General features: G+C 44.4%; 1 protein-coding gene across 1 annotated transcript in view; it reads left to right on the top strand.

Moving 5' to 3' along the window:
- The window catches only part of LOC128649468 (metalloprotease TIKI1-like), a 188,141-nt gene that overhangs the window by 130,167 nt on the left and 42,281 nt on the right, over positions 1-15,693 (top strand). Inside the window, exon 3 of the mRNA XM_053702751.1 lies at positions 8,522-8,668. Within this exon, the coding sequence (XP_053558726.1) occupies positions 8,522-8,668 (147 nt within the window). The remainder of the gene's footprint in view (positions 1-8,521; positions 8,669-15,693) is intronic.

Raw genomic sequence — 15,693 nt, 5'->3', positions numbered from 1 at the left:
GGACGGAGAGCTTCATTCTGTGGGTGACGGTTCTGATCCAAACAGATTGGACTCAGATATTTCAAATTTTAAATTTAAATTGGAGAACCTCCGTGTATTACTAGGGGAGGTCTTAGCAGCTCTCAACGATTGTAACACCGTTGCAATACCAGAGAAACTGTGTAGGTTGGATAAATACTTTGCGGTACCGGCGAGTACTGACGTTTTTCCTATACCTAAGAGACTAACTGAAATTGTTACTAAGGAGTGGGATAGACCCGGTGTGCCGTTCTCACCCCCTCCAATATTTAGAAAGATGTTTCCAATAGACGCCACCACTCGGGACTTATGGCAAACGGTCCCCAAGGTGGAGGGAGCAGTTTCTACTTTAGCTAAGCGTACCACTATCCCGGTGGAGGATAGCTGTGCTTTCTCAGATCCAATGGATAAAAAATTAGAGGGTTACCTTAAGAAAATGTTTGTTCAACAAGGTTTTATATTACAACCCCTTGCATGTATCGCGCCGATTACGGCTGCGGCAGCATTTTGGATTGAGTCGCTTGAAGAGAACCTTAGTTCATCTACGCTAGACGACATTACGGACAGGCTTAGAGTCCTTAAACTAGCTAATTCCTTCATTTCGGAGGCCGTAGTACATTTAACCAAACTTACGGCTAAGAACTCAGGATTCGCCATACAGGCACGTAGGGCGCTGTGGCTAAAATCCTGGTCAGCTGATGTTACTTCTAAGTCCAAATTACTTAATATACCTTTCAAGGGGCAGTCTTTATTTGGGCCCGGTTTGAAAGAGATTATCGCTGACATTACAGGAGGTAAGGGCCACGCCCTACCTCAAGACAAAGCCAAAGCTAAGGCTAGACAGTCTAATTTTCGTCCCTTTCGGAACTTCAAAACAGGAGCAGCATCAACCTCCACTGCACCAAAACAGGAAGGAGCTGTTGCTCGTTACAGGCAAGGCTGGAAGCCTAACCAGTCCTGGAACAAGAGCAAGCAGGCCAGGAAACCTGCTGCTGCCCCAAAGACAGCATGAACCGAGAGCCCCCGATCCGGGACCGGATCTAGTGGGGGGCAGACTCTCTCTCTTCGCCCAGGCCTGGGCAAGAGATGTTCAGGATCCCTGGGCACTAGAGATCATATCTCAGGGATACCTTCTAGACTTCAAATTATCTCCCCCAAGAGGGAGATTTCATCTGTCAAGGTTGTCAACAAACCAGATAAAGAAAGAAGCGTTTCTACGCTGCGTACAAGATCTGTTAATAATGGGAGTGATCCATCCGGTTCCGCGGTCGGAACAAGGACAAGGGTTCTACTCAAACCTGTTTGTGGTACCCAAAAAAGAGGGAACTTTCAGGCCAATCTTAGATTTAAAGATTCTAAACAAATTCCTAAGAGTTCCATCGTTCAAAATGGAAACTATTCGGACAATCTTACCCATGATCCAAGAGGGTCAGTACATGACCACAGTGGATTTAAAGGATGCTTACCTTCACATACCGATACACAAAGATCATCACCGGTATCTAAGGTTTGCCTTCTTAGACAGGCACTACCAGTTTGTAGCTCTTCCATTCGGATTGGCTACGGCTCCAAGAATCTTCACAAAGGTTCTGGGTGCCCTTCTGGCGGTACTAAGACCGCGAGGGATTTCGGTAGCTCCATACCTAGACGACATTCTAATACAAGCTTCAAGCTTTCAAACTGCCAAGTCTCATACAGAGTTAGTTCTGGCATTTCTAAGGTCGCATGGATGGAAAGTGAACGAAAAGAAGAGTTCTCTTTTTCCTCTCACAAGAGTTCCATTCTTGGGGACTCTTATAGATTCTGTAGAAATGAAGATTTACCTGACAGAGGACAGGTTAACAAAGCTTCAAAATGCATGCCGTGTCCTTCATTCCATTCAACACCCGTCAGTAGCTCAATGCATGGAGGTGATCGGCTTAATGGTAGCGGCAATGGACATAGTACCTTTTGCACGCCTACACCTCAGACCTCTGCAATTATGCATGCTAAGTCAGTGGAATGGGGATTACTCAGATTTGTCCCCTACTCTGAATCTGAATCAAGAGACCAGAAATTCTCTTCTATGGTGGCTTCATCGGCCACACCTGTCCAGGGGGATGCCATTCAGCAGGCCAGACTGGACAATTGTAACAACAGACGCCAGCCTACTAGGTTGGGGCGCTGTCTGGAATTCTCTGAAGGCTCAGGGACTATGGAATCAGGGGGAGAGTCTCCTTCCAATAAACATTCTGGAATTGAGGGCAGTTCTCAATGCCCTTCTAGCTTGGCCCCAATTGACAACTCGGGGGTTCATCAGGTTTCAGTCGGACAACATCACGACTGTAGCTTACATCAACCATCAGGGAGGGACAAGAAGCTCCCTAGCAATGGTGGAAGTATCAAAGATAATTCGCTGGGCAGAGTCTCACTCTTGCCACCTGTCAGCAATCCACATCCCGGGAGTGGAGAACTGGGAGGCGGATTTCTTGAGTCGCCAGACTTTTCATCCGGGGGAGTGGGAACTTCATCCGGAGGTCTTTGCCCAAATACTTCGACGTTGGGGCAAACCAGAGATAGATCTCATGGCGTCTCGCCAGAACGCCAAACTTCCTCGCTACGGGTCCAGATCCAGGGATCCGGGAGCGGTTCTGATAGATGCTTTGACAGCACCTTGGAACTTCGGGATGGCTTATGTGTTTCCACCCTTTCCGCTGCTCCCTCGATTGATTGCCAAAATCAAGCAGGAGAGAGCATCAGTGATTCTAATAGCGCCTGCATGGCCACGCAGGACTTGGTATGCAGATCTAGTGGACATGTCATCCTGTCCGCCTTGGTCTCTACCTCTAAGACAGGACCTTCTGATACAGGGTCCATTCAAACATCAAAATCTAACTTCTCTGAAGCTGACTGCTTGGAAATTGAACGTTTGATTTTATCAAAACGTGGTTTTTCTGAGTCGGTTATTGATACCCTGATACAGGCTAGGAAGCCTGTTACCAGAAAGATTTACCATAAAATATGGCGTAAATACCTATACTGGTGCGAATCCAAACATTACTCCTGGAGTAAGGTTAGGATCTCTAGGATATTGTCTTTTCTACAAGAAGGGTTAGAAAAGGGTTTATCAGCTAGTTCATTAAAGGGACAGATTTCAGCTCTGTCCATCTTGTTACACAGGCGTCTGTCAGAAAATCCAGACGTCCAGGCTTTTTGTCAGGCTTTGGCTAGGATCAAGCCTGTGTTTAAAGCTGTTGCTCCGCCATGGAGTTTAAACTTAGTTCTTAACGTTTTACAGGGTGTTCCATTTGAACCCCTTCATTCCATTGATATAAAATTGTTATCTTGGAAAGTTCTGTTTTTAATGGCTATTTCCTCGGCTCGAAGAGTCTCTGAGTTATCAGCCTTACATTGTGATTCTCCTTATCTGATTTTTCACTCAGACAAGGTAGTTCTGCGTACTAAACCTGGGTTCTTACCTAAGGTGGTCACTAACAGGAATATCAATCAAGAGATTGTTGTTCCATCCTTGTGTCCAAATCCTTCTTCAAAGAAGGAACGTCTTCTACACAATCTGGATGTAGTTCGTGCCCTCAAGTTCTACTTGCAGGCAACTAAAGATTTTCGCCAAACTTCTTCCCTGTTTGTCGTTTATTCTGGACAGAGGAGAGGTCAAAAAGCTTCTGCTACCTCTCTCTCTTTTTGGCTTCGTAGCATAATACGTTTAGCCTATGAGACTGCTGGTCAGCAGCCTCCTGAAAGAATTACAGCTCACTCCACTAGAGCTGTGGCTTCCACTTGGGCCTTTAAGAATGAGGCCTCTGTTGAACAGATTTGCAAGGCTGCAACTTGGTCTTCGCTTCATACTTTTTCCAAATTTTACAAATTTGACACTTTTGCTTCTTCGGAGGCTATTTTTGGGAGAAAGGTTCTTCAGGCAGTGGTTCCTTCTATATAATGAGCCTGCCTATCCCTCCCGTCATCCGTGTACTTTTGCTTTGGTATTGGTATCCCAGAAGTAATGATGACCCGTGGACTGATCACACATAACAGAAGAAAACATAATTTATGCTTACCTGATAAATTCCTTTCTTCTGTTGTGTGATCAGTCCACGGCCCGCCCTGTTTTAAGGCAGGTAAATATCTTTTAAATTATACTCCAGTCACCACTTCACCCTTGGTTACTCCTTTCTCGTTGATTCTTGGTCGAATGACTGGGACTGACGTAGAGGGGAGGAGCTATATGCAGCTCTGCTGGGTGAATCCTCTTGCATTTCCTGTTGGGGAGGAGTTATATCCCAGAAGTAATGATGACCCGTGGACTGATCACACAACAGAAGAAAGGAATTTATCAGGTAAGCATAAATTATGTTTTTGTTTGCTGCAATTGTTTTTCATTAGGCAAAGTCCATTCACTATTTGTCTTATTTGGAGGAGCCAATTTTGAGTCTGCCGGCAACAAGGCTAGCATCAGTCATAATATTTGTATAAAGTGTATTGTTTTGCAGTTGTTAGTTAAAGTGAATTAGAAAATGTGTAGCAGGATTAGCCTTGGTACTTTTTTTCAAAGCTTAACCTCTTAAGGACATATGACAGAATTTCTCCGTCATAAAACAATTGAGCAAACTGAAAGCTGCATCCTTAAAGGGTTAATTACATGAAAAAAGTCAAAATAAATAATAAATGCAAATCCTTTGTTGAAAAGCATACATAGGAGCAGCAATGCACTACTGAGAGCTAGCTGAGAGCTAGCTGCTAATTGGTAGCTGTGCATGTATATGTCTCTTGTCACTGGATCACCCAGCGTGTTCATCTAGTTCCCAGTAGTGCACTGCTGCTCCTTCAACAAAGGATTGCAAGAGAATGAAGCACATTTTATAATTGAAGTAATTTGGTCCCATTCATGAAAAGAACAAAAAACTACTTACCCTGATAAAGTGTCGGTGTGAAAGGAAACAGCTGATTTGTGTGCAGAATGGTGTTAACCATTATGGTTATATAATGATGGTACAATAAAGATTTACATTTCAATCTACTATATAAAGCACTGCTTCATTACTTAACATATTATTCATATTCAGGGCAGGGTTCATCATTTCTGGCCCTCCAAAGGTTTTGGAACTACATTTCCCATGATGCTCTGCCAGCTGAAATGCTGGCATCGCATCATGGGCAATTTAAAGGAATATGAAACCCAAAAAGGTTCTTTTATGATACAGAGCATACCATTTTACAAACGTTACCAATTTACTTCTATTATCAAATGTGCTTCTTTACCATGATATTCTGTGTTGAAGCGATACCTAGGTAGGCATCTGGATCACTACATGGCAGAAAATAGTGCTGCTATCTAGTGACTTTGGATATGGATAATATTCTTGTAAAACTGCTGCCATATATACCAAGAGAACAAAGAAAATTGATAATAGAAGTAAATTATAAAGTTGCTTAAAATTGCCTGCTGTATCTGGATCATGAAAGAAACATTTGGGGTTTCATATCCCTTTAAACATTATTATTTAATTTTTTCAACACGAAAAAAGGTTGATTTTTTTCTAAATTTAACATGAAGCACATTTGTGTACAACTGGCTCTTAAAGGGACATGAAACCCAACATTTTCTATAATGATTCAGATAGAGAATACAATTTTGAACAAATTTCCACTTTTATTTCTGTTATCAAATTTGCATAATTCTCTTGATATCCTTTGTTAAGGGAACAATGATGCACTACTGAGCTTTAGCTGATTACATCTGGTGTGTCAATAAAAAAAAGGCATATGTGTGCGGCACCAATTTCCAGTTAGCTCCCAGTAGTGCATTTCTGTTCACAAGCCTACCTAGGTTTTTTATCAGAAGATATTACAAAGCAATCCTATAATATAAAAGACCAAGTGTGTTTGTCCGAAGCTGTCATGCACAGTAGAGACAGCGCAAGGACAAACACACCTGGCCTTAGAGTCTTCCTGATCTGCTGTCCGCTGCGTGACAACGGTGGGCGGGAGTGGGACCGTGCGTGATGTGGGCGGGGGCGGTCGCGTGCGTGTGAGAGAGACAGATCAAAAAAGAGGGGGGAGAGAGAGAGAGAGAAAGAGAGGGGGAGATAGCAAAAGAGATGGGAAAGAGCAAAAGAGAGGGTAGAGAGCAAAAGAGAGGGGAAAGCAAAAGAGAGGGGAGAGAGAGCAAAATAGAGGGAAAAGAGAGGGGGGAGAGAGAGAGCAGAAGAGAGGGGTAGAGAGAGCAAAAGAGAGGGGAGAGAGAAAAATAGTGGGGGGAAAGAAAGAGAGCAGAAGAGAGGGGGAGAGAGAGAGAGAAATAGAGAGGGGGAGAGAGAGCAAAATAGAGGGGGAGAAAGAAAAAGAGAGGGGAGAGAGAGAGAGAGCAAAAGAGAGGGGGGGAGAGAGAGCGCAAAAGAGAGGGGGGAAGAGAGAGCAAAAGAGAGGGGGGAGAGAGCGCAAAAGAAAGGGGGGAGAGTGAGCAAAAGATAGGGGGAGAGAGAGAGGGGGGTAGAGAGAGAGCAAAAGAGAGGGGGAGAGAGAAAGAGCAAAAGAAAGGGGGAGAGAGAGCAAAAGAGAGGGGGGGAGAGAGAAAGGGCCGGGAGAGGGGGGGTGGAGAGCAAAAGAGATGGGGGCAGAGAGAGGGGGAGAGAGAGAGCAAAAGACAGGAGAGAGCAAAAGCGAGTGGGGAGAGAGAGCACAAAAGAGAGGGGGGAGAGAGAGCGCAAAAGAGGGGGGAGAGAGAGCGCAAAAGAGAGGAGGGAGAGAGCGCAAAAGAGAGGGGGGGGAGAGAGAGCGCAAAAGAGAGGGTGGAGAGAGAGAGAGCAAAAGAGAGGGGGAGAGAGAGCAAAAGAGAGGGGGAGAGAGAGAGAGCAAAAGAGAGGGGAGGAGAGCGCAAAAGAGAGGGGGGAGAGAGAGCGCAAAAGAGAGGGGGGAGAGAGAGCACAAAAGAGAGGGAGAGAGAGAGCGCAAAAGAGGGGGGGGAGAGAGCGCAAAAGAGAGGAGGGAGAGAGAGCGCAAAAGAGGGGGAGAGAGAGCGCAAAAGAGAGGGGGGAGAGAGCAAAAGAGAAGGGGGAGAGAGAGAGCAAAAGAGAGGGGGGAGAGAGAGCAAAAGAGAGGGGGAGAGAGAGAGACCAAAAGAGAAGGGGAGAGAGAGAGCAAAAGAGAGGGGAGAGAGAGAGAGCAAAAGAGAGAGGGGAGAGAGAGCACAAAAGAGAAGGGGAGAGAGAAAGAGGGTGGAGAGGGGGACAGAGAGAGGGGAGAGAGAGAGCAAAAGAGAGGGGGGAGAGAGAGCAAAAGAGAGGGGGAGAGAGAGAGCAAAAGAGAGGGGAGAGAGCAAAAGAGAGGGGGGAGAGAGCGCAAAAGAGAGGGGGGAGAGAGAGCACAAAAGAGAGAGGGGAGAGAGAGCACAAAAGAGAGGGGGGAGAGAGAGCACAAAAGAGAAGGGGGAGAGGGAGCGCAAAAGAGAGGAGGGAGAGAGAGCTCAAAAGAGAAGGGGAGAGAAAGCAGAAAAGAGAGGGGGGAGAGAGCAATAGAGAGGGGGAGAGAGAGAGAGCAAAAGAGAGGGGGGAGAGAGAGAGAGCAAAAGAGAGGGGGAGAGAGAGAGCAAAAAAGAGGGGGGAAAGAGAGAGACCAAAAGAGAGGGGGAGAGAGAGAGCAAAAGAGAGGGGGGAGAGAAAGAGAGAGCAAAAGAGAGGGGGAGAGAGAGAGCAAAAAAGAGGGGGGAAAGAGAGAGAGCAAAAGAGAGGGGGAGAGAGAGAGCAAAAGAGAGGGGAGAGAGAGCAAAAGAGAGGGGGGAGAGAGAGCGCAAAAGAGAGGGGGAGAGAGAGAGCGCAAAAGAGAGGGGGAGAGAGAGCAAAAGAGTAGGACCGCTGTATTCCAAAAAATGGCCCGTGTGAACGGGCTTTAGGACTAGTTGTATATAATAGAGGTAAATTGGAAAGTTGTTGCATGTGTTATCTAAATCATGAAAGTTTAATTTTAACATTATTTTTACAGGCAGGACTGATATACCAGGGCACAGTGACATCATTCACAATCATAAAAAAACAATATTTTATTATTAATCAGTAAGAGTATAGCCTTGTTACTACATTTCATAATGTATATAAATAAGAAGCACATGGCTTCCCTTTAACATATCTACCAGATAAGGTGTATTTGATTATAAAGACAGTATATTATGGGGCCGATTTAACAAGCTGTCAATCAGTCCCAATGCAGCTGTTTCCGCGGGAGCCTTCAGACCGCTGCTCCTTAACTCGTCCACTGCCTCTGAGGCTGCGGACATCAATCCGCCCGATCGTATATGATCAGGTTGATTGATACCCCCTGCTAGTGACTAATCTGCAGGGGGCGGCATTGCACAAGCAGTTCACCAGAACTGCTTGTGCAATGTTAAATGCCGACAGTGTATGCTGTCGGCATTCAGCGATGTCTGGCAAACATGATACGCTACCTTGATAAATAGGCCCCTTTATGTTTACATCAGTCTTCAATTAGATTTTTTATCTCATGTCTTTTTCAGGTAGTATTTGCTCTAAATCAGACTCTGCTGCAGCAAGAGAGTCTCCGTGCAGGCAGCCTCCAGGTCCCATATACCACAGAAGACCTTATCAAACATTACAATTGTGGGGACCTCAACTCAATTATTTTCAACCATGATACATCACAGGTATTTCTCTTTGTTTTTCCTCTTGCTTTGTTCTTTACAATATAAATAAATAAAAAGATATTTCAGAGGAACTGGTTACCCATTCCCACGTCAGCCATGTTTTCCTGGACATCTATGAGTTACACATGTTGCAGGGTTATAGGGAGCAACATAATTAGTGTTGTCCAGCAGTACTATACACTTGCTGCCTAGAGCCGTGTTTCTCAACAGCCGGGTCGCCGCCCACTACTGGGCCAAGAAGACCCTGCTAGTGGGCCGTGAGTGTGACCCAACATACCCCTGCTGTTCGCTCTGAAAGGCCCGCCTCTCCACACATTTGTATTACTGGGCAGGTTTGTCAGAGTGCCATTGCACATGAGCGCGTATGCGCTTGTAGGCAGTTTAGTGGGAGGACACTATGATGAGGAGCAGACTGGACCAAGTAAGTAATCAAGTAAGCCCACTGTCACTGAAGATACCAGCCCACTGACACAAATGTAACCCACTGACAACAATGATTTTTGCTTTCTAATTAATATATATTATATATATAAAATAAACCCACTGTCAAGTAAGCCCACTGCATTTTAATATATATATATATATATATATATATATGCCTGATGATTACCGGGCCCTGAACAGGTCTGGATAAAATTTACTGGGCCTTGAGGTTACTAGGTTTGAAAACCACTGGTCTAGAGACACAATTCATGTTCCTTCCTCTACACCCTGCAGCATGTGTAATTCATAACTGCCCAGGAAAACAGTTAGCACTTTCTTCTATAAGGTACGAAGAGTCCACGGATTCATCCTTTACTTGTGGGATATTATCCTTCTGCTAACAGGAAGTGGCAAAGAACACCACAGCAGAGCTGTCTATATAGCTCCTCCCTTAGCTCCACTCCCCAGTCATTCTCTTTGCGTACTCTAAGTACTAGGAAGGGTAAAGTGAAAGAGGTGATAAAATATTCGTTTTTAATTTCTTCAAGCAAGAGTTTTTTGTTTTAAAAGGTACCGGTGTGTACTATTTACTCTCAGGCAGCAGATGGATGAAGACTTCTGCCTGGAGGATGATGATCTGAGCATTTGTAACTAAGATCCAGTTCTGTTCCCACAGAGGCTGAGGAACGTTTTCATGCTATATAGCAGTGTGAGGAACGTTTTCATGCTATATAGCAGTGAGGTATGTTCAGTCATTTTTTCTGGAGAGACTGTGTATTTCAGAAAGGCTGACAGTATCCCCATGAGGGTAAGGGTAAGCAGTAATCCTAAGAGCTTTAGAAAGGCATTACTAAGCTTGCATAAGGGGCTAATTACAAAAATGGTTGACACTGAGTTTTGAATGTTTGTGGGCAAACGTTTTATGAACTGGGAGTGCTGTTAACGTTTTGTGGGCAATAACGTTTTTTGGGTAACTTTATTGAGGGTACACTTGGCTTATTTTTTGGGTCTCAGAACCCACATGGCTAGTTTAAAACCGCTCTGGTGCGGTTCTTTGAGGTTGTAGACACATTGAGTGAGATGGGCGGGGCCTATTTTCGCGCCTCAGATGCGCAGTTTTTTTCACTCAGCAAGCAGCACGTTGTGGATGTTTTGGGCCAAATCGAAGCTTTAACCCCATATTTACTATCCCTGAGGACAGGTAGGCGCCACAGCAGGGCTGTGGCAAGGTGCTGGGGGTGTTTTTTCCGGATTTAGGCTTAATTTCAATCCGGTTTGCACATTAAAGTGTTAAATGTTACATTTCCTTGTGGGGCAAACTTAACTACACATATTGAGTCTGCTTGCAAAAATTTGAAAAATTTGGTGCATTTTAAAGCAGTTTTGCAGAACGTGTATGCTTTTTTTCTCTTAAAGGCGCAGTACTGTTTTTTAAGATTGTTATTTTTTTCACTAAATAAAGTGTTTTCATGCTTGTTTGTAGCCATTACTAGCCTGTTCAACATGTCTGACATTGAAGAAAGTCATTGTTCAATATGTTTAGAAGCCATTGTGGAACCCCCACTTAGAATGTGTCCCTCATGCACTGAAAGGTCAATAAATTGCAAAGAACATATTTTAGCTACTAAAAGTATGTCGCAGGATGATTCTCAGTCAGAAGGGAATCAGGTTATGCCATCTAATTCTCCCCAAGTGTCACAACCATTAACGTCCGCACAAGCAACGCCAAGTACTTCTAGCGCGTCTAATTCTTTCACCCTGCAAGATATGGCCGCAGTTATGAATACTACCCTCACAGAGGTTTTATCTAAGCTGCCTGGGTTGCAGGGGAAGCGCAGTAGGTCTGGTGTGAGAACAAATGCTGAGCCCTCTGACGCTTTATTAGCCATATGCGATGTACCCTCACACTGTTCTGAGTTGGGGGTGAGGGATTTGCTGTCTGAGGGAGAGATTTCTGATTCAGGAAAGATGTTCCCTCAGACAGACTCAGATATGACGGCTTTTACATTTAAACTAGAACACCTCCGCTTATTGCTCAGGGAGGTTTTAGCAACTCTGGATGATTGTGACCCTATTGTAGTTCCAGAGAAATTTAGTAAAATGGACAGATATCTAGAGGTTCCTGCCTACACTGATGTTTTTCTGGTCCCTAAGAGGATTTCTGACATTGTTACTAAGGAGTGGGATAGACCAGGTATTCCGTTCGCTCCCCCTCCTACTTTTAAGAAAATGTTTCCCATATCAGACACCATGCGGGACTCGTGGCAGATGGTCCCTAAGGTGGAGGGAGCTATTTCTACCCTGGCTAAGCGTACAACTATACCTATTGAGGACAGTTGTGCTTTCAAAGATCCTATGGATAAAAAATTAGAGGGTCTCCTAAAGAAAATATTTGTTCATCAGGGTTTTCTCCAACATTGGTGTGTCCGGTCCACGGCGTCATCCATAACTTGTGGGAATATTCTCTTCCCCAACAGGAAATGGCAAAGAGCACAGCAAAAGCTGTCCATATAGTCCCTCCTAGGCTCCGCCCACCCCAGTCATTCTCTTTGCCGCTGAACAAGCAGCATCTCCACGGAGATGGTGAAGAGTATGTGGTGTTTAGTTGTAGTTTTTTATTCTACTATCAAGAGTTTGTTATTTTAAAATAGTGCTGGTATGTACTATTTACTCTGAAACAGAAAAAGATGAAGAGTTCTGTTTGTGAGAGGAGTATGATTTTAGCAGCAGTAACTAAAATCGTTTGCTGTTTCCACATAGGACTGTTGAGATGAGATAACTTCAGTTGGGGGAAACAGTTGGCAGACTTTTCTGCTTAAGGTATGACTAGCCATATTTCTAACAAGACTGTGTAATGCTGGAAGGCTGTCATTTCCCCTCATGGGGACCGGTAAGCCATTTTCTTAGTCTCAAACAGAATAAAGGGCTTAATATGGGCTATAAAACTGGTAGACACTTTTATGGGCTAGATCGATTGCTTTATTTGGGCATTTTATACAGCTTGATGTTGAAATTCACACTTTATAAACTTTGGGGAACGTTTTTTTTACCTCAGGCACTGGTTTAGACACCTTCCCAGTCAGGAAGGGCCTTCTCTGTAGTAGACAGAGCCTCATTTTCGCGCCATTACTGCGCAGTTACTTTTGAGAGCAGGACATGCAGCTGCATGTGTGTGGGTCTGAAAGTAGTTGAAAAGGTTCCTAGAAAGCTTCATTTACCCCCCTGGGTTTGGTAAAGTCGCAGCAAAGGCTGTAGCTGGGACTGTAGAGGGGTTAAAACTGTAAACGGCTCTGGTAAGGGTTAAAGGTCTGAAATTTGGGGTGCAATGCTTTGAATGCTTTAAGACACTGTGGTGAAAATTTGGTTAAATTTGAACAATTCCTTCATAGTTTTTCACATATTCAGTAATAAAGTGTGCCCTGTTTAAAATTTAAAGAGACAGTAACAGTTTTGTTTTAAAACGGTTTTTGTACTTTATTGACAAGTTTAAGCCTGTTTAACATGTCTGTGCCTTCAGATAAACTATGTTCTGTATGTATGGAAGCCAATGTGTCTCCCCCTTCAAAATTGTGTGATAATTGTGTCATAGCGTCCAAACAAAGTAAGGACAGTACTGCCACAGATAGTAAAGTTGCCCAAGATGATTCATCAGATGAAGGGAGTAGACATAGTTCTACATCATCTCCTTCTGTGTCTACACCAGTTTTGCCCACGCAGGAGACCCCTAGTACTTCTAGCGCGCGAATGCTTGTTACTATGCAACAATTGACGGCAGTAATGGATAACTCCATAACAAATATTTTATCCAAAATGCCTGCATTTCAGAGAAAGCGCGATTGCTCTGTTTTAAACACTGTAGAGCAGGAGGGCGCTGATGATAATTGCTCTGTCATACCCTCACACCAATCTGAAGTAACCATGAGGGAGGTTTTGTCAGATGGGGAAATTTCTGATTCAGGTAGAATTTCTCAACAGGCAGAACCTGATGTTGTGACATTTAAATTTAAATTAGAGCATCTCCGCGCACTGCTTAAGGAGGTGCTATCTACTCTAGATGATTGTGACAACCTGGTCATTCCAGAAAAATTGTGCAAGATGGACAAGTTCCTAGAGGTTCCGGTGCACCCCGACGCTTTTCCTATATCCAAGCGGGTGGCGGACATAGTGAATAAGGAGTGGGAGAAGCCCGGCATACCTTTTGTCCCCCCTCCTATATTTAAGAAATTATTTCCTATGGTCGACCCCAGAAAGGACTTATGGCAGACAGTCCCTAAGGTCGAGGGGGCAGTTTCTACACTAGCCAAGCGCACTACTATTCCTATTGAGGATAATTGTGCTTTCAAAGATCCTATGGATAAAAAATTGGAGAGTTTGCTTAAAAAGATTTTTGTACAGCAAGGTTACCTCCTGCAACCTATTTCGTGCATTATTCCTGTCACTACAGCAGCGTGGTTCTGGTTCGAGGAACTAGAAAAGTCGCTTAGTAGAGAGACTCCGTATGAGGAGGTTATGGACAGAATTCATGCACTTAAGTTAGCTAATTCCTTTATTTTAGATGCCGCTTTGCAGTTAGCTAGATTAGCGGCGAAAAATTCTTGGTTTGCAATTGTGGGGCGCAGAGCGCTCTGGCTAAAGTCTTGGTCAGCGGATGTATCTTCCAAGACAAAATTGCTTAATATCCCTTTCAAGGGTAAAACCCTTTTTGGGCCAGAATTGAAAGAGATTATCTCAGACATCACTGGGGGTAAGGGCCACGCCCTCCCACAAGATAGGCCTTTCAAGGCCAAGAATAAGTCTAATTTTCGTTCCTTTCGCAATTTCAGGAACGGACCGGCCTCCAACTCTGCAGCCTCTAGACAAGAGGGTAATGCTTCACAAACCAAACCAGCTTGGAAACCAATGCAAGGCTGGAACAAGGGTAAGCAGGCCAAGAAGCCTGCTGCTGCTACCAAAACAGCATGAAGGAGTAGCCCCCGAAACGGGACCGGATCTAGTAGGGGGCAGACTCTCTCTCTTAGCTCAGGCTTGGGCAAGAGATGTTCAGGATCCCTGGGCACTAGAAATAGTTTCTCAGGGTTATCTTCTGGAATTCAAGGAACTACCCCCAAGGGGAAGGTTCCACATGTCTCACTTATCTTCAAACCAAATAAAGAGACAGGCATTCTGAGGGGCGTGTCTGACCACCGACTAAGATGGCTGCTTGTTAAGCTTTGTCTGACTGTGTGGGATGTTAAAACTGCTGTTTGTCTCTCCACAAGCTTCTATACCTTATCCTTTTTATTAGAACTAGGACAAGCATCACTCCAGGAACAGATACATGTGATTTATGTATATTATTAAGAATAAGCAGCCGGAACTAGAGAAGGTACGCAGCAGAGGTCTCACAGTGGCCTATACCTTTCTCTACCCCTCCATTTATCTGATTTATCAGTATATTCAGCCGGTTGTGCTGACGTAAGAATATCAGCTAGATTTCACAATGGCTGGTTGCTCAAGCTACAGTATTGTTGAACTATTAAATGCGCATTTGTCTTTGGTTGAAGAGGAATTGATGAAAGAGTTGCGCACATTTGGGGCTATGGTCGGTACAGATCGAGAGACTGGCCTAATGGATGTCCATCACACGGGACATAATAAGGCTCCACTAACACAGACCTCGCTTATACCGGAGCCAACTGCCACTAAGGAAGGTGAGAAACTATCCTATAGTCGGGAGTCTGATATTATAACCCGACACAGGCCGATGCTACAACAGGAGTTTGTCTGCCACGAGGTACTCTGGAGACCAACGCAGGGTAAAGTGCACTTGCTTCTGCAGGATACATACCCAGTCGCATGTGAGTGCCGAGAATCGGGCACCACATATACTGCTTGCCGCTTGGATGAGCGTCATCTTGATGCGAGGACTAGGACCCTGATCCCCCTGGCGAGAGAACAGATGTTGGAACCTGCTGCGAGACGGCCGCCTGTTGCAGGGACTGTAGATTACTTGAAACTGAGTCCTAGTCAGGACATAACACAGTGCTTACCGCATCCAGGGGAGCAGGAGAAACGGAGCTGGAAGTCAGGAGGTATTAACAAAGTTGCATTGACCAGGCTCCGGTACAGTGTTTCACAGAGTGAGATAGGTTTTGAAGGGACATGTCATGCTACACTTTGCCCATGTCTTAGCCTGGATATGTACTGTGGCCCCAGCGCTTATAACAAGGTTGGGGTCGGATGAACTATTTGTTAAGAGCTAGATAGTGTGGAGATACGACATTAAACCACATTAATCGGCTGCTATGTTTGTTTCAGACTTTCTAAATAACTTTGCTGCAAGTCAGTGAGAATGTCCCTCCAGATAACGTAGTAATATTTCTGAGCCCCCAGTTATCCAAGAAATGTCTAGACTGCTTTATTTTATTTAATAATGATTCAGATGGTTTTCCTGATGTATTATATATCTTGATCTGTCCCCTTTACCCATGTGTAATTTTACCTTTGTGTATGTTTGATTTTACGTTTATACTTAATATGCAACGTCATGTATAGGAGCTGTTCACTATATCACCCACGTGCTTCCTGTGCTGTATGACACTCTACAAGAGGGTAAATTTGTA

The sequence above is a fragment of the Bombina bombina genome, chromosome 2, assembly GCF_027579735.1.
Source record: "Bombina bombina isolate aBomBom1 chromosome 2, aBomBom1.pri, whole genome shotgun sequence".
NCBI classification, from domain to species: Eukaryota; Metazoa; Chordata; class Amphibia; order Anura; family Bombinatoridae; genus Bombina; species Bombina bombina.
The sequence above is the reverse complement of the archived record's forward strand: the minus strand, read 5'-3'. Positions and strand labels throughout refer to the sequence as shown.